The sequence below is a fragment of the Lithobates pipiens genome, unplaced genomic scaffold (assembly GCF_037356315.1).
Source record: "Lithobates pipiens isolate NorthernLeopardFrog02 unplaced genomic scaffold, aLitPip1_a1.2 Scaffold_24, whole genome shotgun sequence".
Lineage (NCBI taxonomy): Eukaryota > Metazoa > Chordata > Amphibia > Anura > Ranidae > Lithobates > Lithobates pipiens.
Genome location: NW_027507786.1, coordinates 9807029 through 9831115, shown reverse-complemented (window position 1 = coordinate 9831115; position 24087 = coordinate 9807029). Strand labels below are relative to the sequence as shown.

General features: G+C 46.6%; 1 protein-coding gene across 3 annotated transcripts in view; it reads right to left on the bottom strand.

The window, feature by feature from the left end:
• Positions 1-24087, bottom strand: part of TEAD1 (TEA domain transcription factor 1) — a 244540-nt gene that overhangs the window by 10664 nt on the left and 209789 nt on the right. For all 3 annotated transcript variants that reach the window (XM_077453592.1, XM_077453593.1, XM_077453591.1), the window contains one exon: positions 8499-8672. In XM_077453592.1, the coding sequence (XP_077309718.1) occupies positions 8499-8672 (174 nt within the window). The remainder of the gene's footprint in view (positions 1-8498; positions 8673-24087) is intronic.

Here is a 24087-nt window from a genome sequence, read left to right as displayed (position 1 = left end):
ATGCAAGGGGGCGCCCTCGCCACCCACCGCCAATGCAAGGGGCACGCTCGCCACCTACCGCCAATGCAAGGGGCACGCTCGCCACCTACCGCCAATGCAAGGGGCGCGCTCGCCACCTACCGCCAATGCAAGGGGCGCGCTCGCCACCTACCGCCAATGCAAGGGGCGCGCTCGCCACCTACCCCCAATGCAAGGGGCGCGCTCGCCACCTACCCCCAATGCAAGGGGCGCGCTCGCCACCTACCGCCAATGCAAGGGGCGCGCTCGCCACCTACCCCCAATGCAAGGGGCGCGCTCGCCACCTACCCCCAATGCAAGGGGCGCGCTCGCCACCTACCGCCAATGCAAGGGGCACGCTCGCCACCTATCGCCAACCTAAGGGGCTTCTTCTGACAAACCCTGGATGCCTTTGAGCAGGTGTTTCCCCAGGACTTGAAAATAATTTCAAGGGTTCCCCAGGGTAAAAAGTTTGAGAGAGGACGGTTTATGATATTTCCATAATGAATTTGGCTTTAAAATACAAATTCGCCATGAAAATCTTGTCTCTGCCCCATCCCGAGTAAAAAGATCTTCTCTTAGAAGACACAAAAAGCCGAAGTGGGCTAAAAATACCCCAAGTTGGTTAGAAGTAGTGGTGGGATTTCTCATGCTGTGGTGAATGTCCTACACAAAAGGAGGCCGTGTGCTGAGCCATAGGACTGCATGCTGTACATCTCGCCTATGGCCCAATTACGGCTCTCTGCCATTACCGGGTAATTGCGGCACAGCACATCTCCCACTTCTTTTGATAGGAAGACACTTTACACAGAGACAGCTGATGGGCAATTTATACAGACAGAAATGGAACACCATTTAAAATGTGTTAGATTCTTCCATGCTTAAGACATATTGATTGATGGGGCTGCCCATGGCGTCTATAAAACACACATCTTGTAACCTGTAGAGTGTGGGCGAGCTGGGAGAAATCGGGTGATAATGACTGTTCTAACAGAGAGAGACGGGACATAGCGGACCCCACACACCTTCACTGATCGGTTCTGCTCAGGAAACATAACCCAGAGAATCCAATGATTTTATGGCGGAGCAAAGTGCCACCTGCTACTGCATTAATCCCATACATTAACCCTCGGAACTGTAGCCAATGTGTCACCTACAGCTCACGGTCAAATAACAATGACTGGGAGCAACTAGGACAGGCCGTTGTTGACGTCATCACTGCGCAGCATGATCAAGATCCCCTCCTACCAAGTGCTAGTAGGCTGTGGCGGCAAGGGGCTAACAAAACTATAGATGGACAAACACAAATCCTTTGGGAGTTAAAATTGTTTCTATGTACCCGTTTCCCGTGATTGTCGGTGATGGCCGCAATATAAGCCCTACCCTGTTTCCCCAAAAATAAACCCTACCCTGAAAATAAGACCTACAAGGACTTTAACTAGGGCTTATTTGGGGGGGGGGGGGGGGTAGGGCTTATATTGCAGCCATCACCGACAATCACGCTAGGTCTTATTTTCGGGGGAAAGGGGTATGTATTACACGTCTGTGTTTAGTTGTTTGCTTGGAGTTCAGCTTTAAAATAGAAATAAGCAATATGGTGATTAGGGTTTGATAACCATACTGGGTTACAAACTTTAGTTCGTTCATAAAGAGGTAAGACAGGTGACAAACTACCACCACCACACATCACCAAGGCACGCAGCCCCAAGTTGTTGCCCATCTTAAGATCACCACCCCGGTCTAACCACATACTCTGTAGCTTGATAAATCTGCTCCTATCATTAATTTAAGACTTTCTGGGCCTATGTAGCATACCCAAGGTTCAACACAACTGGAACATGACTTTCAGGACGTATGTAGCATGCCCGAGGCCCAACAAAGCTAATATAGGACTTTTAAGGACGTGTGTAGCACACTCAAGATCCAACATAGTAGAACAAGTGGATGGCTGCACACTATAGTAGGACACTCCAAAAATCTTCATTACCAAAATAGGAGTAAAAACATCACAGCACCAGAATCCAAGGGCAATCTGGCAACGCGTTTCACGCTAAGAAGCAATTATTCATAAACTTTCTAAAAGTGATAATGTGTGGCGTGACCTGGGAGGTCAAGGTCTTCAAGGTAGGAGGAGTTTCAGGATGTATGTAGCATGCCAAAAAGGTCCAACAAAACTGAAACAGGATTTCCAGAGCGTAAGTGACATACCCAAAGTACTACATGGTTGAAACAGGACTATATGGATGTACGTAGCATGCGCAAGCTCCAAGACAGCTGGAACAGGATTTTCAGAGTGTATGTGGCAAGCTCAAGGTCCTACACAGCTGGAACAGGACTTTTAGGGTGTACCTAGCATGCCCAAGGTCCAATAAAATTAAAATAGGATTTTTAGGGCATATGCAGCATGCCCAGAAACCAACAAAGCTGAATAGGCCTCAGTACATCGATAGGACATCCAAGGTCCACAAAATGTTAAACATCAAGCAATTTATTTTATCTGCATCTATTGCACCCAGGAAATAAATTGAGATACTATATCTTACAATCCCTCCTAGATTGTAAACTCTAAAGAGCAGGGCCATCTGATTTCCCCCGTCTTGAATTGTATTGTAATGTTTGCCCTAATGTTGTTGTAAACTGCCGGCGCTATATATATATATATATATATATTTTATTATGATCACAAATGTTTCCAGGGACTGCACACCAAATCGTAGTAAGGCCTCTGATTAAGCTCTACATGGGTGAAACATGTTAGAGGGGCTTTCCTTAAGGGGGGGAGGGAAAGAGCCAGCTGAATCTATTTTGTGATTCGCTATATTGGTGTGCAGTCCTGGGAAACATTTTTGGCTATATGGAGGGGCTTGAAGTGCTCTTATCAGTGATCCGCCATCAGCACCAGCCGTGTTTGAACCAGCCGGTATATCTGTTAGGATCATGTGAGTGGTGCTGCTTTTTATTCGGTTGTATGTATAATGTTAAATTTTGTATAAATATTTTATGTAATTTCGATAGCGAGTTTGCGTCTAATGACCTTTTCGATTTGTTAGGATTTTGCGCCGCAGTCTAAAGGCCACCCACCAGTTTTCCATATAAAAAAAAAAAAAAAAGTAAAAAAATTTCTTCCCTGCATATCCCTCACGTGATCTACTGCCCCAGCAACAGTCGGGCTTCGTCTGTCAAACATTGAGGGCAGTAAAACTGAATAATTGAAAAGGCTCCTTGTCTAAATGATATTTCCCAAACAAGCGGTACTACAAAGAATCTTGATAGGTTTCTCTGATTGCAAGAGGGCCGCGTATTCAGGGGCATCCTGTTTGCAATTCAAATTCCTGCAAAACAAAGAATTGATGTTCTGTTTGTAGAGCTCGCCCCACCAATCGCGGCCCGTCCCTTCATTTATAGATGGTTGTATAAATTACTCCATTTTTATTCATGACTGCACAGTTCCAAGAGGATGTTTTGCATATAAACTAATATTAACGTTTTACAGACTGAAGAGTCAGAAAATACTGTACTGTTATTTTCCATCAAGATTGGGAAGAATAGATTTTTTTTTTCCTCCCTAATACTCATCAATAGTGAAGTAATCAAAGCATCCAGGTAATCCCCTCTGGGAGATGGCGGTGATGAGGATAATGTCGGTCATGTATCTCGCAAGACATTTCCTTTCATTCTTCTGAGAGAAAGCTGAAGTGTGGTTGCTTTGGGCTACTACACTTTGATACATCAGAGCCATGCTGGCTATGTGCCAAATGTCAGAACTAAGGGGTCATTCTTCACAGCAGTCAATAACAATCAGCTTTTCAATCCAACTGATGGATAAAGAAGAGACAGCCTACCAACTGGGGGAAGAAGAGAAGAGGCAGCTTATAAACCGGGGGGAAGAAGAGAAGAGGCAGCTTATAAACCGGGGGGAAGAAGAGAAGAGGCAGCTTATAAACCGGGGAAGAAGAGAAGAGGCAGCTTACAAATCGGGGGGGGGGGGGGGGGGGGAAGAAGAGAATAGGCAGCTTACAAACCGGGGGGGGGAAGAAGAGAATAGGCAGCTTACAAACCGGGGGGGGGGGGGAAGAAGAGAATAGGCAGCTTACAAACCGGGGGGGGGGGGGAAGAAGAGAATAGGCAGCTTACAAACCGGGGGGGGGGGGGGAAGAAGAGAATAGGAAGCTTACAAACCGGGGGGGGGAAGAAGAGAATAGGCAGCTTACAAACCGGGGGGGGGGGAAGAAGCGAAGAGGCAGCTTACAAACCGGGGGGGGGGGGAAGAAGCGAAGAGGCAGCTTACAAACCGGGGGAGGGGGAGAAGAGGCAACTTACAAACCGGGGGGAGGGGAGAAGAGTCAGCCTACAAACCGGGGGAAAAAGAGTCAGCCTACAAACCGGGGGAAAGAAGAGTCAGCCTACAAACCGGGGGAAAGAAGAGTCAGCCTACAAACCGGGGGAAAGAAGAGTCAGCCTACAAACCGGGGGAAAGAAGAGTCAGCCTACAAACCGGGGAAAGAAGAGTCAGCCTACAAACCGGGGGGAAAGAAGAGTCAGCCTACAAACCGGGGGAAAGAAGAGTCAGCCTACAAACCGGGGGAAAGAAGAGTCAGCCTACAAACCGGGGGAAAGAAGAGTCAGCCTACAAACCGGGGGAAAGAAGAGTCAGCCTACAAACCGGGGAAAGAAGAGTCAGCCTACAAACCGGGGAAAGAAGAGTCAGCCTACAAACCGGGGGAAAAGAAGAGGCAGCCTACAAACCGGGGGAAAAGAAGAGGCAGCCTACAAACCGGGGGAAAAGAAGAGGCAGCCTACAAACCGGGGGAAAAGAAGAGGCAGCCTACAAACCGGGGGAAAGAAGAACGCAACGACAAACCGGGGGAAAGAAGAACGCAACGACAAACCGGGGGAAAGAAGAACGCAACGACAAACCGAGGGAAAGAAGAACGCAACGACAAACCGAGGGAAAGAAGAACGTAACGACAAACCGAGGGAAAGAAGAACGCAACGACAAACCGAGGGAAAGAAGAACGCAACGACAAACCGGGGGAAAGAAGAACGCAACGACAAACCGGGGGAAAGAAGAACGCAACGACAAACCGGGGGAAAGAAGAACGCAACGACAAACCGGGGGAAAGAAGAACGCAACGACAAACCGGGGGAAAGAAGAACGCAACGACAAACCGGGGGAAAGAAGAACGCAACGACAAACCGGGGGAAAGAAGAACGCAACGACAAACCGGGGAAAGAAGAACGCAACGACAAACCGGGGGAAAAGAAGAACGCAACGACAAACCGGGGGAAAGAAGAACGCAACGACAAACCGGGGGAAAGAAGAACGCAATGACAAACCGGGGAAGGGGGTAGCAACTTCGAACCAGGGTAGGAGAGGGGGGTAGGTAGCAATTTCTAACCAAAGGAGGAGGGGGTGTAGCAATTTCAAACCAGGTCAAGGGGGGACTTCAAACCAGGGAAAAATGAAGGGGGGGGGACTTCAATCCAGGACGGGAAGCAATGGGGGGGACGGGTACTAGCTTCAAACCAGGGAAGGGGAAGGGGGTGGCAATTTTGAACCAGCAAAGGAGACCTTCTATACAAAAAAACAAAGAAAAAGTGCACCTACAAAGGCTACCAATTCAAACCATATATACATTTATTGGACATAATATATCAATGTAGCAATCAGCCTCGACCCCCCCCCCCCCCCCAGTACACCCAGAAAAAAAATCCTTGTATGCGTTTTTTTTTTTTTTTTAACTGAGGTAGCAACTCCAAACCAGGGATGGGGTGGGAGAGTGACTCTAAACCAGCAAAGGATAGGGGTGGGGGGGTGCTTGGAAGCGATTCCAAACCAGAGGAGCAATTCAAAACTAGAAGAAAGGGGGCAACTCCAAACCAGGGCATGGGAGGGGGGGAGCGACTCCAAGCCAGGGCAATGGGGGGGGGGGGGGGGGCAGCAGTGAATCCAAACCAGGGGGAAGTAACTATTTTTTTCTCACTTGTACAGTACATCAAGCCTTCTGTCGCTACAGCAAGGAAGAAAAGGAGAGGGACCACTAGGGGGCATCAAACAACAGGGAATCCTATTGTCATTACTATACAAGTCTCAACAGGATTTAATGAGAAGTAGAAAACGATTGTTTTCTTTTGCTTCTGACAAAAATAGCACAAGTCAAAGTCAGTTGTTTCAATAACCGTCTGAGGATTTTTTACAGGCGAGCCTCAAATTTTAAAAAGGTGGGCAGTTAAAGCGAACTTGTCAGGACAGAAAATAGGGCATATGTTCTATATTACACACACTTTACGTAAACAAGGAACTTCTCTTATTTGGCCGCTTATGGTCCCCATTAACCCCTTGGCGCTTGCATAATGCATATGGGTGGGCTTTCATACCCACACTCTACACATATGCGTCCAAGCGTCTGGTCTTTTATCATTTGAATTCAATGTGCTCCAGCCACGCAGAGCGGGAAGGTCTCCTCTGCGTGCTGCAGATGGAGGCCGGGGACGGAGTGATGCAATGCTTGGCAGGAGCGCTAATAGTTTGCCGAGACCCTGATCTAAGCTGGAGTGTCCCTAATTAAATGTAGTGTTTCTGCTGCTAGGCTGTAACCAGCCTGAGCTTTGTTTACATCTTCTAGAGACTTTGCTGGTCCTTCTAAGCTTAGGGCATTGATTTCTTCTGTCTGCTACTGTTGAGCAGGTTCTAATTACTCACCAATTATGGAGTTATGAATATCTGCCTGGCCACAACTATCAGCGAGGCGTTTGTTCAATGATGTGGATTGTGGGCAGATGATAAATGTTTGCAGCACCTTTCCAGACTGTCCAGTATGCCATTTCAGAAGAAGTGGGTAGTCAACCTGGGCACTCCAGTCGTGCCGAAACTAGAAATCCCGTCATGTCTGGGGCTTTCTTGCAATGCCTTAATAGTGGCTAGTCGTTCCAAAGCAGCTGGAGTGCCGAAGGTTGCCAACCCCTGTTGTAGAATGTTCTCTCTTTTTTTGGGGGGGCCAGGGCATGTGCTGGAGGCCCAGAAGATGGCTGTCTGTAGACATCCGCAAGCATCGTCCATGCTGGAGCGTTATAGAGGACTGCTGGACAGTACAAGGATTCATTGCCCATAAATCAAAGTCCATGTGATGGCTATCAAGAGGGTCAAGAGTCAGACAGATTATAGAGATCCACTGGTGCTTACAAACTACCACTGCTCTTACAAGGTCACAGATCGGTCTTGTAATTACTAAGAGACTGCTCTTAAAGGGCCCACCACTATTAAAAAATCTGTCCTATTTTAGTAATTTATTTTAGGTATTCTGATCCTTTAAACTAAAGGTGTCCCACGGGACTAATCCGGCCTGCCAGGCCACTTCATGTTGCCTTCGCTTTTGGGGCTGTTTTCAGCTGGAAGGTGGCAGAACCCCTGAACCCTGCACTGTACACAGCACACCCCGAACCCTGCACCCTGTACTGTACACAGCACACCCTGCACCCTGTACACAGCACACCCCCCAACCCTGCACCCTGTACACAGCACACCCCCCAACCCTGCACACAGCACACCCTTATTTCTGCACCCCGAACCCTGCACCCTGTACACAGCCCCACACCCCGAACCCTGCACTCTGTACACAGCCCCACACCCCGAACCCTGCACCCCTAGACTCTCTGTACATAGAAAACCCCTGATCTCTGGGGTGGGGTGGGGTGTGGTTGAGTTTCTGCACTTATTCTGAGAACAAAAAAATCCCCAGATAAGTTTATATAGTCTTACAGATTCAACTAGCCCTTTGAGGGTAGCCATAATGCTGACACGTCTCACATCCAGCCTGTGGCCTTTAGGCACTTTCTGTGCACCTTTCAGGCCCCCTTGCAGTGATTTCTAGCAGCCTCCTGTACCACATCTGCAGTCTCTGACCAGCTCTTGTATTATGTCCACAGATTTGGACATCTCTTGTATCTACTCCATAGTCCATGACTATATTTTGTTGTGTGCCTGCTGTCCCTGACACTGAACATTTACTTACTGTTATGTGCTGGTCCTTTAGTAATGCCAAGGGCCACACCTGAAGCCCCCATCAAACAAAGCTGACCACCACTGTTAAAGTGAGACTGTAGGCCATCAGCAGCTACTGGAAGCCGGCACCTAGAGGTGCAGTATGCGGAGGTTTGTGTACCTTGTAACATGTATGCAAATTGCAACCAGCATCACCAGTAGAAAGCTCAGACCAGCCCCCCCTTCCTGCCCCAATTTTTCAGCAAAGCCCCCCCCCCCCCCAGTCATTCTTATGGGCCAAATGTGAGCTGCTGGAGGTTGGCAGGGCCTAAGCTCTTGATTGCATTATGTGATGCGTTTGTAGTGGCACACAATGACATGCTGAAATCGCCAAATATGACCAGTTATCACTTCCTCCACCTTTGATCCAAAGTCATAGATACCACACGGACACTTACCATATGCTGTACTGTAGTAAGTATTTCAAATGGATTATTATGATGAGAAGAGAGACACTCACCCAGAACTTTACTAAGAAGAAGGCATTCTGTGGCCCCTTCCCAAACAGCTCCTTTAAGCCCCCTTTCTTCTCTGGAAACTTGTCGTAAATTTGGCGGATGTCTACAGACTCGAGCAGGGGGTCGCTGTACGAGTGGTTGGCTTGTCCGATGTGCACAAAGAGGTGTTTGTTGTACTGTAATAGAAGAAGACACAGTGATCAATACTTCTACATCTCCACACCGTGTTATGGCAGCTCCCGGTTTTCCCCAGAGCTATACATACTACACCCTCCCCTATTCATTTCACATTATCGATCGGCCCGTCGCTGCACTTCATTCTCTCCCTCTACAAGTGTTGCACTTCCACATTACTCAGCATACACAATACATCTCATGCTAGCTACACTTTAGACGAAAGTGAAAAAAAAATAAAAATAAAAAGGATTTAATATACAATAGGTTATAGATACACACGCACAAGTACATGTATAATATATATCAATATTATAAACACATTTTACATATTATACAATTTTTATTTTCAATCTGCCGCACCATGATTTTGTAAAATCAAATCCCCGCAATATGTCAATTTGGTGGCGGGGCCTTGTAAGGTCTTGTTCCTACCCGCATGGCTGTCAAACTGGGAGCAGCAGCTGCATGCTGACATGAAAGGGACTGCCTGCATAGGGATTCATGAAATACCTGTGCATCCCCATACAGACAAACACGGCCCTCACACAGGTGTGCAACATAGGTGTGTGTAGCCTATTGCATTAGGGTGTGCACCCCAAAGCTCAAACACATGTGCGTGTGTGTGCATGAGTATATATACTGATGGTGAAAGTAGGGCAGAGGGGGCTGTGTCGGTGGGGCAGAGGGGGGCGGTGTCGGTGGGGCAGAGGGGGGCGGTGTCGGTGGGGCAGAGGGGGGCGGTGTCGGTGGGGCAGAGGGGGGCGGTGTCGGTGGGGCAGAGGGGGGCGGTGTCGGTAGGGCAGAGGGGGCGGTGTCGGCAGGGCAGAGGGGCCGGTGTCAGCAGGGCAGAGGGAACAGTGTCAGTAGGGCAGAGGGAACAGTGTCAGTAGGGCAGTGGACGGTGTGAGTATTTTTTCATTTTTATTATTTTGTTTTTTATTCTTTTTACCCAATTTATTTTTAATTTTTTTAGGAGACTCATTAGGGGACTTTGGTGAAATATCATGGGTCCAAACAAAGGAAATCTGCGCTATACTGGGTGATTAGGGTGTACCCAGGCACACCCCTATGGTGTACAATGTAGTGTGAACAAGGCCTAAGTGTACATAACACCCCAGAAATGTATTTCCCTGCTTTTCCCAGAGATACAAATCAATATTCAGGCATTCATTGAGATGGCTTTTTTTTATGCAATACATTCTAAGGCTATACACCAAGGTAGGGCTTCTCAACCAGGGTTCCATGGAAGCCAAGGGTTCCTCCAGAGGTTGCTAGGGGTTCCTTGAGAAGTGAGAAATTTCTGGCTTTCAGATAAGTTCCCACTGACACCACTGATCTTTTTAGTCATTTGTAAGGAGATAATTCTTCTCCCTGACCACAAGTATAAGGAGCATTCTCACCAATGACCATCCCACCGATGTATCACGAGATATAGCTATAGTCATTTTTAGCAGGGGTTCTCAGAGCAGAACGTTATTTCAAGGGTTCCTCCATGTTGAAAAGGTTGAGAAAGACTGTGCTAAGGGGTGAAGGCACTGGAGCTTTTCTTGATACATCACTACAACAAATCAGATGGTTATACTTAAGGCAGAGCCTCCTATCAAGTCATTTTCTGTAGCGTACAAGGTTAGGTGGCCATAAATGACTGCGCATTCACATGTAGGGGAATTTTATTATTTCTGGTACAGTGGAACCTCGGATTGCAAGTAACATGGTTTACGAGCGTTTCACAATACGAGCCATTTAAAAAATAAAAATAAAATTCTGACTCGCTTTGCCAGCGTGGCCTCGCAAGACGAGCAGGATTCAAGCCTCTGGGGTGTGCAGTACCGCATTTGACCAGAGGTGCAGGGGCGCCGGTGACGCTCGGAGACCACTCAGAAACTTTTGGTTCCCGAGTGGTCTCTGGCGCCCCCCGCACCTCTGGCCACATGCGGTATGGCATAGACCAGCAGTGGCTGTGGAACAGATGATCTGAGTTTCCATAATTTCCTATGGGGAAACTCGCTTTGACATACGAGTGCTTTGGATTACACGCATTCTTCTGGGGTGAATTATGCTCATAATCCAAGGTATTACTGTACTCGTATAGCATTGACAAATTACATCAGTCTCTGCCCTCAAAGAGCTTACAATCCAAGAACCCAAACTCATAGAAGGCTCTACCAGCATGTATTTGGAGTGAGAGAGTACCCCATAAAGCCCATGCAAACACAGGGAGAAAACTCTGTGCCGATAGTGTCTTGACCGGGATATGAGTTTAAGGACCTCAGTGTTGTAAGGCAGAAGAAACACTAAGCTGGATAGTGTTTTTGGGTTTTGTTTTTAAACTCTAGTTTACAATAACACACGCTTTAAATAATGCAAAAGCCTGAAATACCAGTGTAACTCTGCTAACCTGGAGCGCCGGACTGTGGAGGGGGCGGGGCCGGCTCAGGCTCTCTGCGACTGGCTGAGAGTCTGAGCCAGGTGTCGGTCCAGGCATGTGGGCAGATCCCAACTTCATTGTCGCGCTTGGACCGGCTCTGCGATGTCAGCCGAACTGCACTCCTATGATCCACAGGGGAAGTACAGCCAAAAGGAGCTTTGCCTCTACTTCTCCTTAGAAAAAACAGCCACAGCTGAGTAGATAAGCCCATCCCCTGCCAGAATGCTGCAGCGAAACACCCTCACTGTGTGAGCTCCAACACACCCCCATGGTGACTTAGAGCGCCAGCTCTCCAATTAGCAGAGAAGCATGTGCTTCACAAATTGCATAGGTCCCACAAGGGTGTGTGTGTGTGTGTGTCGGATCTCTGCAGAGAGACCACTGCATCCACACAAGGGTCTCTCTCTACAGCCTGCTGGCAGGGGACAGGCTATTCTACTCACCTCTGTGGCTGCTTTATAAAGAAAGCAAGACTTTGCAACAACTTTTGTTTTGATGACCCTGGAATGTTCTTAGCAACATTTCAAAACGAGGGTTCAATGGGTCTAGGAAAGATGGTTTCTGGCTGCAGCGAGTTCCTATTCTTTACCGATGCTCTATGCATGAACACACTCAATACCCTTTGTGTATTCGTTTTGCAGTATTGGTCTGTTATGATGACAGCGAACCATCACAACGAGGAGAAGAATGGACGGATCGGCTGAATGTGACTTTTCTCCCACAGACACAAACGTGTGCTATTTATTAAAAACTTTCCTTTCTTTGCTCACAGATTTTGTTCAGAACGTTCGACACTTTCTATTCCCTCAATGACCTTCGTTTGATGCAATCAGTTGGTTTGTATAACTTCTATTACAGGGATTTTTAGATACACGCGGCTTTTTTTTTTTTTTTTTTCTTCAATGGCCGCCTCCTTTTTTACAGATTTATTTTCTCAGTTATTTATTTCCGCTGTCCTTGAGTAGGACTTCGCCCCGCTTTGTGCATAGCATTCCATTGTATTTAAACAGCGGCTTTTGTGCCGTATCCCAGGACAATGGGAACAAACCATCCCTGTTGGAGGAGGGAAAAGCATGGCTGAAGAGCACAGAAGGAAGACTTAAAGTGAGCCCATTCTTCACCCATGTAGGGCTAAGCAACATATTATTCACTTTAATGTTCACTTCAGTGGCAACATAAAGGGGCGGACTGACCATTTGGCCACTCGGGCATCGCCCGAGGGCCCCGTGCCACTAGGGGGGCCCCATCAGGGTTGCCAGCCTCCGTAAAACCAGGGACAGTATGTAAAAATCTGTGTTTTTTTTTTTACATCTGTCTCTGAAATGTCCCTTACTGACATCCTTTTGGTGTAAAGATCCTGAGATTATAGCTGCCCCACCTCTCCAGTACCTTCTCAGCCAATAGAAACATGTCTGTGTATACTATGTGATTGTATACTGTGTGGCCCTATAATGTCCGCTTGCCTGGGGGGCCCCATAATCTGCTATTGCCTGGGGGCCCCATGAGTCATCAGTCTGCCCCGGTTAGGGGCGGACTGACCATTTGGCCACTCGGGCACTGCCAAAGGGCCCCATAATCTGCTATTGCCTGGGGGCCCCTTGAGTTGTCAGTCCTCCCCTGCCAGGGGTGGACTGACGATTTGGCCACTCTGGCACTGCCCGAGGGCCCTATGCCACCCTCAGTAAAACCAGGGACAGTATGTAAAAATCTGCGTTTTTTTTTTTTTTACATCTGTCTCTGAAACGTCCCTTACTGACATCCTTTTGGTCTAAAAATCTTGAGATTATAGCTGCCCCACCCCTCCAGTACCTTCTCAGCCAATAGAAACATGTCTGTGTATACTGTGTGATTGTATACTGTGTGTGTGTGTGTTTGTGTATACTGTGTGGCCCCATAATCTCCTAATGCCTGGGGGCCCCATGAGTTGTCAGTCCGTCCCTGCATAAACCTCTCCAAGGAAATGAAGCCCTACGAGTTCTGGTTGGAGCTTACACAGACGCTCTGTCCAGTGTGACAGTACTAGGGCCAATCACCAAGTTTATATGCTCCTCCATACCTTGAAGTAATAAAGGGCATTTCTTACACTTCCAGGGCTGAACAGAGATGTGAAGGGTGATACGTGATCCAATAGAGGGACTGTTGCAGCAAATGTGTCACTTTGCCCTTCATGGCTAACACACAGGCTTACTTTAAGGCCCCTTTCAAAATGGGGCGGGAGGTGCGTCAGCGGTAAAGCGGCTCTATTTTTAGCGGCACCTTACCGTCGGATTTGTGGCTCTATTGGGCCGCTAGCGAGGAGGTTTTACCTCCCCGCTAGCAGCCGAGAAAGGGATAAAAACCACCGCATAGAGCCTCTGCAGCGGCGCTTTGCCGGCGGTATAGCCGCGCTGCCCCATTGATTTCAATGGGCAGGAGCGGTGTATACACCACTCCTTCACCGCTGCAAAAGATGCTGCTAGCGGGACTTACCGTCCTGCCAGCGCACCCGCTCCAGTGTGAAAGCCCTTGAGGCTTTCACATTGGAGACACAGCAATGGCTGTTTCAGGTTTAGCGCAATAGCGCCTGCAAAACGACCCAGTGTAAAAAGGGGTCTTAAAGCAGACCTTTTATGGAAAACGAACAAAAAAAATTTAATTAAAAAAAAAAAAATAAACAATGAAAATATTTAACAACTACAATCATTTTAACCCCTTCACGTACCTGTACGTTATTTATTTGATATTTATATGAACACGGGCTCATACATTTATTTTAAGCACCACATCCCAAATTTGTATAAATTGGAACACTAGTTGATAGAGACTTTAGAGGTGCAATATTCTAAGTCAGATATAATGTATAAAAAATATTCATTTATTTTTAAACAAAAAGAAGGATTTTTATCATTAAAATATACAGGAACAAGGAAATGCATAATAGTTAGTATAATAGGGTAGGGGCCGATGTGAGTGTGCAATGTACAGGGATAGGGACAATTGTAGACACTTAGGTTGAACTGGATGGACTGGTGTCTTTATTCAACCTTACTATACAACGATATGTAACCATGTAATCATGCAATACATTATGTGTTATAAACGATGCAGCATGGTGACATTTCCCAACGTTTCTCCCTTATATCGGGCTTCCTCAGGGGATGCTGTCCCTTTGTACACTATAGTGCTTTCTGGCAGTTCTGGTCTTGTTTCAGGAAACAGTGGTAAGCACTGATAAACCTGATAAAGGAGATGCATTTGCATAACTATAAAATGATGAATGTATAATTATGTATATCTCTATACATGTCTTTTTGAACAAATTTAAAATATTTTATTGTTTTCTTTTAGAAAGCATTAGTGTACAAAACGGACAGCATCCCCTGAGGAAGCCCGATATAGGGGCGAAACGTTGGGAAATATCACCATGCTGCATCGTTTAAAACACATAATGCATTGTACTATTATGCAATTCCTTGTTCCTGTATATTTTAATGATAAAAATCCTTGTTTTTGTTGTTTAAAAATAAAAGAATATTTTTTATACATTATATCTGACTTAGAATATTGCACCTCTAAAGTCCCTATCAACTAGTGTTCCAATCTGTACGTTATTTGGTTGAAGTGGCAAAACTGGCAGATGCAGGCATCACCCCGGTACCGTTTTTTTTATTTTTTTTTGAGCTAGCGGCTGTTATCATAGGGAGTGGGAGTGTACATTCCCATCCACCCCCTTCCCGCCACCTTCAACTGCTCTGTCCGGGGCTCCCGCTCCATCGGGAGACCGGAGCGACCAGCCACCATGTCCGCCTGCTGTGGGGAGTCCCGAACGAAGCCAGAAACGGCTTCAGGAACGCATGCAAGATCACGCAAGTGCGACATGCAGAAAAAAAACTTTCTGTCTATTTAGACGGGCAGCGGTGCTTTTAATTGTTAAGGACACCCCTATGCATCTGCCAACGTGTGCACCAAACCCCCATGTAGATTGGTGGGTCACATTTTTGAATATTTTTTTTTTTAAAGCGTTGGGGACTTTTCTGCGTTTTTTTTTTTTTTTTGGGCGCGTTGACATGAATGTGCTGCCCTACACACCAACGTGGAGGATAAATCTGCTGCTCAGGTTGACCCTCCATGGCCAATCACAATAAGCCTTTGCAGTTAGAATTGGGCTGATGTACATCTGTAGGTCAGATACTTAATGAATAAGGCCCCGGAGGCTCCATGAGCGCCCCCCCCCCCCCCTCCCCAGTCCACGTACATAACCCCTCAAACATCTACACAAACAAAAAACGCAGGAATCCAGAACAAATCCTCCTCATTTATAGATTAGCCGCTGCACCATACAGTGTGAAATACATTAGAGAAACCAAACTGAGCCATTTCCACAGCTTCTCCCACCTCAAGCACTCGCCTTACATGGCTAGAAAATCAATTTGACTTAGTGAACGTGATCTCTCATTAGGAAATCCTACACTTCCTCTTATGGAAGCCTTTGGCTGCAAGCTTGTATTAGCTTATGATTAACAAAAACACCCAAAATGACTATCCTGTGCTTTTTATATAGTGTGTAAAAACCCCACACATGGTATATATTTCTGCCTCAAAGCATAACCTCAGCCAAAAATAACCAAATAAAAAGATTAATAGTCTATAAAAGAAAACAAACAAAAAAAATATATAACAGTCCATCAGATACAATAACAGTTTTTGTTGCAATAATTATTTTCAGTCCAAAGCTCTCCCCTGCAGTACTTCTCTTCCAGTATGGAAGACCTCCAATATAAATCTTCATTAGAACACTGGACAGTGACAGGATTAGTAGCACAGAGATGAGCTCATCTACCTGTCTTTCTGCTCTCGTCTCCTATCAGCATGCTTCTTGTCAGCACATGAACGGATTGGCTCTTTGTGCTGCTGCTCCATCTCACACTCCAATTCTGCTATACAGGGACTATTAGGGTTGCACTGATACTAGTTGTCGGTATCGGTGCTGATACCGAGTATTTGCACAAGTATCGGTACACATGTGCAAATGCGCCGATACCTGAAACCGATACTTTCAGATCTCTTTCACATGGACTGTCCCATTCGGATCCGCCTGTCAGTTTTTTTAGGCGGACCTGAACGGACACTCCATAGACCTTTATGGAGCGTCGTATGTCAGCGGTGACATGTCCGCTGACATCCGACCTGAAAAAGCGTGACGGAGGAAAAAAACCTACTTTTCCATCCGTCTGAGGATCGGGTGATGGCGGACTCTATGGTCCAGGCCTCATCTGATCCCCCCATAGGGGAGAGCGGCGCTCTGACAGGTCCGCCCCTGCACAGTGTGCAGACACAGACCTGTCATCTTCCTGCTCAGCGGAGAACGACCCTCCCGCTTAGCAGAGCGGGCTCCGGACACGTGGGCTCGGTTCTTTAAGCTGTCAGCGGGTTTCCCATATTGAAAAAAGCAGCCAGCAAATTGCTCATCCGCTTAAACACTAAAATAAAAAGAAACATTGTTTCTTTTTGTATTTTTACATTTCTTCATCTGCAGATCAAAGGAATGAACAAATGTTCCTCTGTTTAACCCCTTATTAACCCTTAATTTACTCTAATCAGCCTTAATTAACTCCCCGCTCTCCTCCATGTAAGTATTATTTTCCTTTTTTTTTTTCACGTCTATTTTATAAACGATAAAAAAAATTAAAACTTTTGCTTTGTACCGTATATTTATATATATATATATATATATATATATATATATATATATATATATATATATATATATATATATATATATATATATATATATATATATTATATACACACACACACACACACACATATATATACATACATTTAAATATATTTATACATTGAAAATGCACAAAAAAAAAATCTATTTCATTTGTAAAATACTTTTCAATGCTTTGTACGATTGCTGACAGCTGAAGTGAAAACACAACAGTTGCGGTAGGTATCGGTTATTGGTATTAGCGAGTACATAAAAGCACATACACATATTTAATACATTTAAAAAGTAGAATTCCAGCCTCAACCTAACTACTCGAAATATAGATGAGCCCTCTTATGTCTCTTTAAGGGGAGATGTTCTGTCACTCTGTGGAAGACACCCATAACATCCCCCCCCCCCGACCCCGTGACATTTGTAGCCAGCCTATTTGCTGCACTTAGATGCGCCCCCTTTTGTGTCTCTTTACCATATTACGGATATCTCTCCGATCTCCTGAGGAGATGCTCAGCCAACTACTTTGATTGCACCACGTGAACAGACAAACTGTTTATTCAGTCCCGTATCTTTTCTGAGGTCACTGGATGTTCTTGTGCCGTGATAGATTGTGTTTTTAGCACATCGTCCTTTGACCACTATAGCGCTCTTGTTTTGATGAGGTCTCTATTACACACATTAATGTTTTTTAGGTTTTGTAACTGGTTTTTATTGGGTAGTAGTTTAGAGTAATTATTTTTTTTGGTTCCTAAAAAATAAGGACTCACAAAGACACCTTTGCCTTCAAGATGGGTCATATGTATAACCATGGCTTTTTTTTTCAGTAGGAACCTGTGGGAACGAAGTTCCAGCACCTCCAGCACACTGAATGTATGTAATGGCAGGGGGTGCTGGGGTGTGCTGGAGGGTCTATTGATGCTGGCTGCTGGGGGATCTATTGTTGCTGGAGGGAAACCATTTTTCTGTGGTGGGCTATTTTTGCAGAGGATGCCTATTGTTGCTGGAGAGTCAACTGCTGCTGGAGAGTCCACGGATGCTGGCTGCTGGAGAGTCCACGGATGCTGGGTGATGGGAGATGTGTTGCTGCCAGGGGGCTTTTTTTTGCTGGAATGGTATTTTTTTGTGGGGGGCCTAATGTTGCTGGGCGAATTTACTGTTACCAGTGTGGGGGGGGGCTAATGCTGCTGGTCTTTTTTTCCCCAAAATTATGCTTGGCTCTGTATTCTCTTAAGGGGGCAGTACTGGGAGGTGGGTAGGGGGTGGAACCAAAGGATGGTGTTTGGAGGTGGGTGGAACATCGGAGACCAGAAGGGGGAGTTCCTAGACCTACTCTCTGAGAAAAAAAAGCCCTGTGAACAATAGTATCATAACTTGCCACCATTGAACATCATCAATAAATCAGAAAGTATCTCTGTCTGAACAACTGCAGCTTTAGATGGAGGTAACAGATTCGACTTCCCAGGTTCCCCCCCATGTAGGGTGGAATATTCATTCAGTTCTATGAGCCGGTCCTCTGCTTTCTGGTGTCAGAATACACAAGGCTCTATAATAGTGGCTATAGGAAAACAAAAAGCAGTCTGCGGTTTCCACCTTGCAGGCCACTGGAGGGGTGAACTAATAATACCACCAATCCCTGTTGCCCACTGAGGCACGAACAAGCTTAATAAATATAAGATTCCAGGATGAGACACAACAGAGCTGTGACCCTGACAGACAAGGAAAGTAAAGAGTGTCAGATATCCCGGCCTTGCATGTGACTAATCCCACTTCTCTCAAAATAGCTGTGCATGAGTGCAGGCAATTTAAAATAGTTGTTATAAAAAGGCAGACTTGTCCTACTATGGCCCTACGGGGGTCCGCAGCCTCATGCCCCGGCCTCTGTCTAAAGGAATAACAAGGGTTCGTCTTACATGCCGGCTGCCAAGGATGACCGGGACTGCTGTGCTGAGGAATTCGGCCAAGGGCGGCACTGGGAGGGTTAAACCCAAATAGCACTTGTGGTCTTGCAGGGGGGGGGGTAATCAATACCTGTTCGAGGACAGGCAAATGGGCAGAATGTTACAGAAAATTCTGTATAACAATAAGAAAAACACTGCACTAAAGTGCAAAAGCGATTATAAAAGCTGCTACTGTAACTATGAAATACACATAGATCAAATTAATATACAAAAACAGCAGCGCTACCACAAACATGAAAATATTCGATAAGGTGTATATTGATATATATAAAAAAAGATTAACAAAAGTGATATAATAATAAAAGAAAATGTTGTAAATAAATATAGTGCAATCCAATCAAAAAAGTCCAACAGTGAAGTGAAGATTACTGAAGGATGAAGGACCCACAATCCAAGTTGACATGTATACCAGTACTGACCAGAACCACCTTGTGTCAACAGTGCACCGCCACCACAAATATATATTGCGCTTAACAGAGGCAAGCCAAGATAAGCCTGCAATTAACCCACCAGGGCCTACATATATGAAAATAAAACGAACATACCCCGAGACGACGTCTTTTGATGACAAAACGCACGTAGGGAGGTAGACACACTGATGTCATATCGCTTCTCTCAGCGACAGGTGTTTGCTTGTTTTGTGGCCTGGCCGTTTTTATACTATGTTTGTCTTATCTTCATATATGCAAGTGTAATATTTTTTTATCCATTAAACATATTGTGTTACCATCTACACCATGGAGATCTTCTTTTTATTTTTTGGGAGCTTTGCTTGTTATTCTGCCTGTTAATCCATCCTTGAGTCAGTTTGAAGTTGCGTCCAAGCTTCCTGCAGTCCTAGTGATATGATCCAACTCCGCAACATATAAGCCCTGGTGGGCTAATTGCAGGCTTATCTTAGCTTGCCTCTGGTAAGCGCAATATATATTTGTGGTGGTGGTGCACTGTTGACACAAGGTGGTTCTGGTCAGTACTGGTATACATGCCAACTTGGATTGTGGGTCCTTCATCCTTCAATAATCTTCACTTCACTGTTGGACTTTTTTGATTGGATTGCACTACATTTACATTTTCTTTTATTATGATATCACTTTTGTTAATCTTTTTTTCTCTTATATCAATATACATCTTATCGAATATTTTCATGTTTGTGATAGCGCTGCTGTTTTTATTTTATATTACAGAAAGTTCTGTTGTGGCGTATTAGCAGGTGAGCGCTGGGCCTGTTACCCTGCACGGTATAGGGGTCTAGAAATGCTGTATAATGAAGGTTTAAAAAGGGAGACTGGAGAGGATAGAAACATGGAACCGGACTATGCCAATCTTTCTTGTAGATTGGGATTGAAATCCTGACCCCAAGCTCGCCTATTTAGTGGGTCACTGGTGAAATTTCAGGACCTTTGACCAGGTCATTGCATCTCTTAAAAGCTAAACACTAAAGCTAGAACCATCACCCCGACTCCATGCGCCAGCTTCTCCTCCCAGCTTGGTCATGCATGGTGATTTCCATGTTGGGGGACGCTGAGCATCAAAGCTCTCGTCAGCCCATGTTGTCAGACACACCCCCTTAGTGTCATCATGTAGTCTATGCACATACACACCCTTCGCTTTATCATGTAGCCTATGGACACACCACTTACTGTCATTATGTAGTCTATGCCACACCCCCCTCTCAGTGTCATTATATAGTCTATGAACACCCCCTCCCCCTAGTGTCATTATATATATAGATATATAGATATATAGTCTATGCGAACCCCCCTACCCCTGAAGCATTATGTAGCCTAGTGACCCACGTAGCATCATTATGTATTCCAGGGGTCTCCAGGCTTAAGAGGGGCCAGACTGTGGCAGTAAACTATGCCTCATCATTGGACTTAATGGGAGAAATCAGGTGTCAGTGGGAGAAATAGTGGCCCATTGTTGGCGTCAGCGGGAGAAATAGTGGCCCATTGTTGGCGTCAGCGGGAGAAATAGTGCCCCACTGTTGGCGTCAGCGGGAGAAATAGTGGCCCATTGTTGGCGTCAGCGGGAGAAATAGTGCCCTATTGATTTTGTCAATGCAATGAATGGTACTCCATCATTGCTGTCAGTTGGAGGAATACTGGCCCATTGATGCTGTCAGTAGAAGTAATGGTGGCCCATCATTGGTGTCACTTACAGGAATAGTGCCCGAAGGGTCAGATACCAGCAAGCAAAAGTCCATATCTGGCCCCTGGACCGCAGTTTGGAGACCACGGATGTAGTCTCTGGACACACTACCTTTATCATGTCATTTTATCATGTAGTCTATGGACACCACTCCAGGGCGGCTTAGCATTTTCCCATAGCCTGGGCTCACAGTGTCAACATGAACATTATACAATGCAGCAGTGCAGACTTGAGTTTGAAAACAATATAAATGGCCTAGACGTGAACTGGACCTTTAATGGTATTTCTTCCAGTGTGATTACAAGCACAGGTCTCAGCAGATGTTCTGGCAGGCTTGGTGCACATCTCATGACCGCATGGAAAGCCCCTAGAAGTAAGTTACGTTTGCTTTACATTTTTTAACGTTTGGTGCTGGAAGTTTTGTTTTGAAATAGATGCGAAGGCGGAGATAACAGCTTGAACCGTGAGCACTTTGATAACCGCAACTACCATAGATCTTCCATTTCTTCAGATAGCCACCAACAGGTACCTTGGAGTGCTGGTGGTTGTTGGCTCAGAGGCATCAAAAGCAGAGTGACCCATGGGACCACAGTGTTGGCTTCATAATACACAAGTCATTATAGGATAGAGTGCAGATGTAGCAGCCATAGAGGTTTAGCAGCTTAAGCAATGTGCGCAGTCATGTGGGAACAGGAAGGGGCCATTCCCAAACGACTTCCACAAAGTTGGAATCAAGAAACTGTGCAAAATGTCTTGGTGTGCTGACGCCTTAAGAGTTCCCTTCACTGGAACTAAGGGGCCAAACCCAACCCCTGAAAAACAACTCCACACCACAATCCCCCCTCCACGAAATGATTTGGACCAGTGCACAAAGCAAGGTCCATAAAGACATGGATGAGTGCATTTGGTGTAGAGGAACTTGACTGGCCTGACCTCAACTCGATAGAACACCTTTGGGATGAGTCAGAGCGGAGACTGCGAGCCAGGCCTTCTGGTCCAACATCCGTGTCTGACCTCACAAATGCACTTCTGGAAGAACGGTCAAACATTCCCATAGACACACTCCTAAACCTTGTGGACAGCCTTCCCAGAAGAGTTTGAAGCTGTTATAGCTGCACAGGGCGGGCCAACTCAATATTGAACCCTACGGACTAAGACGCCATTAAAGTTCATGTGCGCGTAAAGGCAGACGTCCCAATACTTTTGGCAATATAGTTTATTTAAAATTACTTTTGAAATGTTCAAGCTTCAATGATTTTAGTCTACATACACTTTATTAACCGGTCAGCTTTGACAGTTCCCTTATTATTTCTCTCCTGACAGGTCCCTTTTTACCTAATTGGGTGCATCTTTCACCGTCTCCCCAGAAGAAGCGGTGGCAGGAAGGTGATACATTAGGCGGTTTTGCTGCAGAAAGTGCCATTTTTTTTTGTGTGTGAAGGAGAAAATGTGGAAATGACTTGGGGCCTCCAGACAGTGAAATGACAAGCGTATAAAATGTGCCGGAGAAGAGGCTGCAGTGACAAGAAGAGACGTGTCGGCAGAAGACGGTCCGGACTCCCAGGAATGCTCCTGGAATGAGACATTCTATATGCCATCTACACTAACATACCTAAACACAGCTCTTAGATCACACTGCAGCTGCCGGCCGAGCCTGCCAAAGAGACAGGTGCCCGCGCTCGCTGCCTTCTCCGCACTGGAATCCCAATTCTCAGAACAGGAGAATCAGACAAATACTCGCCCCCGCACCCTGCTCCATAGGACAGAGCCATCATACAGGTATACCTGAGATGTGTGCATACATCGTACTACTACCAAAGTGTGGGAAGGGCTAGAACCTCTGCTGGGTTTTTATTACGGTCCATGTTCCCAGTGGGAGGATTTCACTCTCTACTTCCTGCCTTGGTGACACCGGTAGGAGTTTTTTGTTTTTTTTTCTGAAAAGGCTCTAATGCCTGTGAATCTGTGGTAACAGTTGTGCCATTAAGGTATTATAATTAGTGTCTGGTGAGTACTGATGAAAAATGGGGAAGAGCATGTTCTCCATGGGGGAGGTAAATCCTTGGTGAAATTAAAGACCAAGTCCACCTTTTGCAAAAAAAATAATAAATGCACATTTATACAGAAAAAAGTGCATTTTTTAAAGTTTTATTTTGCAAAGCATTGCAGCCATTATCAGAGGATGTTGGGTGCAATGCCAAGCTTCTGCAGACTCTTTCTCCAGCTCCCTGTCCATGCCAAGGTACGGGCTTTCTGATAACAAGGAAGAGTCAATTGGCTACAGATGCAGTGATCCTTACACTTGTATGCAGTGTTAGGACAAGGGGGGTAAGCAAGCACCTGCCCCAGGCACCTTGTTGAGGGGGACACTGCCTTTTTGGCCGCTTGTCACTTTCCTGAAACTAGCAGTGTCACTCCTACCAGAAGGAGCAGCGGCCAACAGGACACTGTCCTCCTTTCTTTCTCCCTGTCATGAGACACGCAACAACTTGGAAGAATGCGGACACCCGACACAAAAGGGGGGAGTCCACTGAGGACACCCGACGCAAAGGGGGGGGGGGGGGGGGGAGTCCACTGAGGACACCCGACGCAAAGGGGGGGGGGGGGGAGTCCACTGAGGACACCCGACGCAAAGGGGGGGGGGAGTCCACTGAGGACACCCGACGCAAAGGGGGGGGGGGGGGGGGAGTCCACTGAGGACACCCGACGCAAAGGGGGGGGGGGGGGGGGAGTCCACTGAGGACACCCGACGCAAAGGGGGGGGGGGGGAGTCCACTGAGGACACCCGACGCAAAGGGGGGGGGGAGTCTACTGAGGACACCCGACGCAAAGGGGGGGGGGAGTCTACTGAGGACACCCGACGCAAAGGGGGGGGGGGGGAAGTCTACTGAGGACACCCGACGCAAGGGGGGGGGGGGGAGTCCACTGAGGACACCCGACGCAAAGGGGGGGGGGGGGAGTCCACTGAGGACACCCGACGCAAAGGGGGGGGGGGGGGGGGGGAGTCCACTGAGGACACCCGACGCAAAGGGGGGGGAGTCCACTGAGGACACCCGACGCAAGGGGGGGGGAGTCCACTGAGGACACCCGACGCAAAGGGGGGGGAGTCCACTGAGGACACCCGACGCAAAGGGGGGGGGAGTCCACTGAGGACACCCGACGCAAAG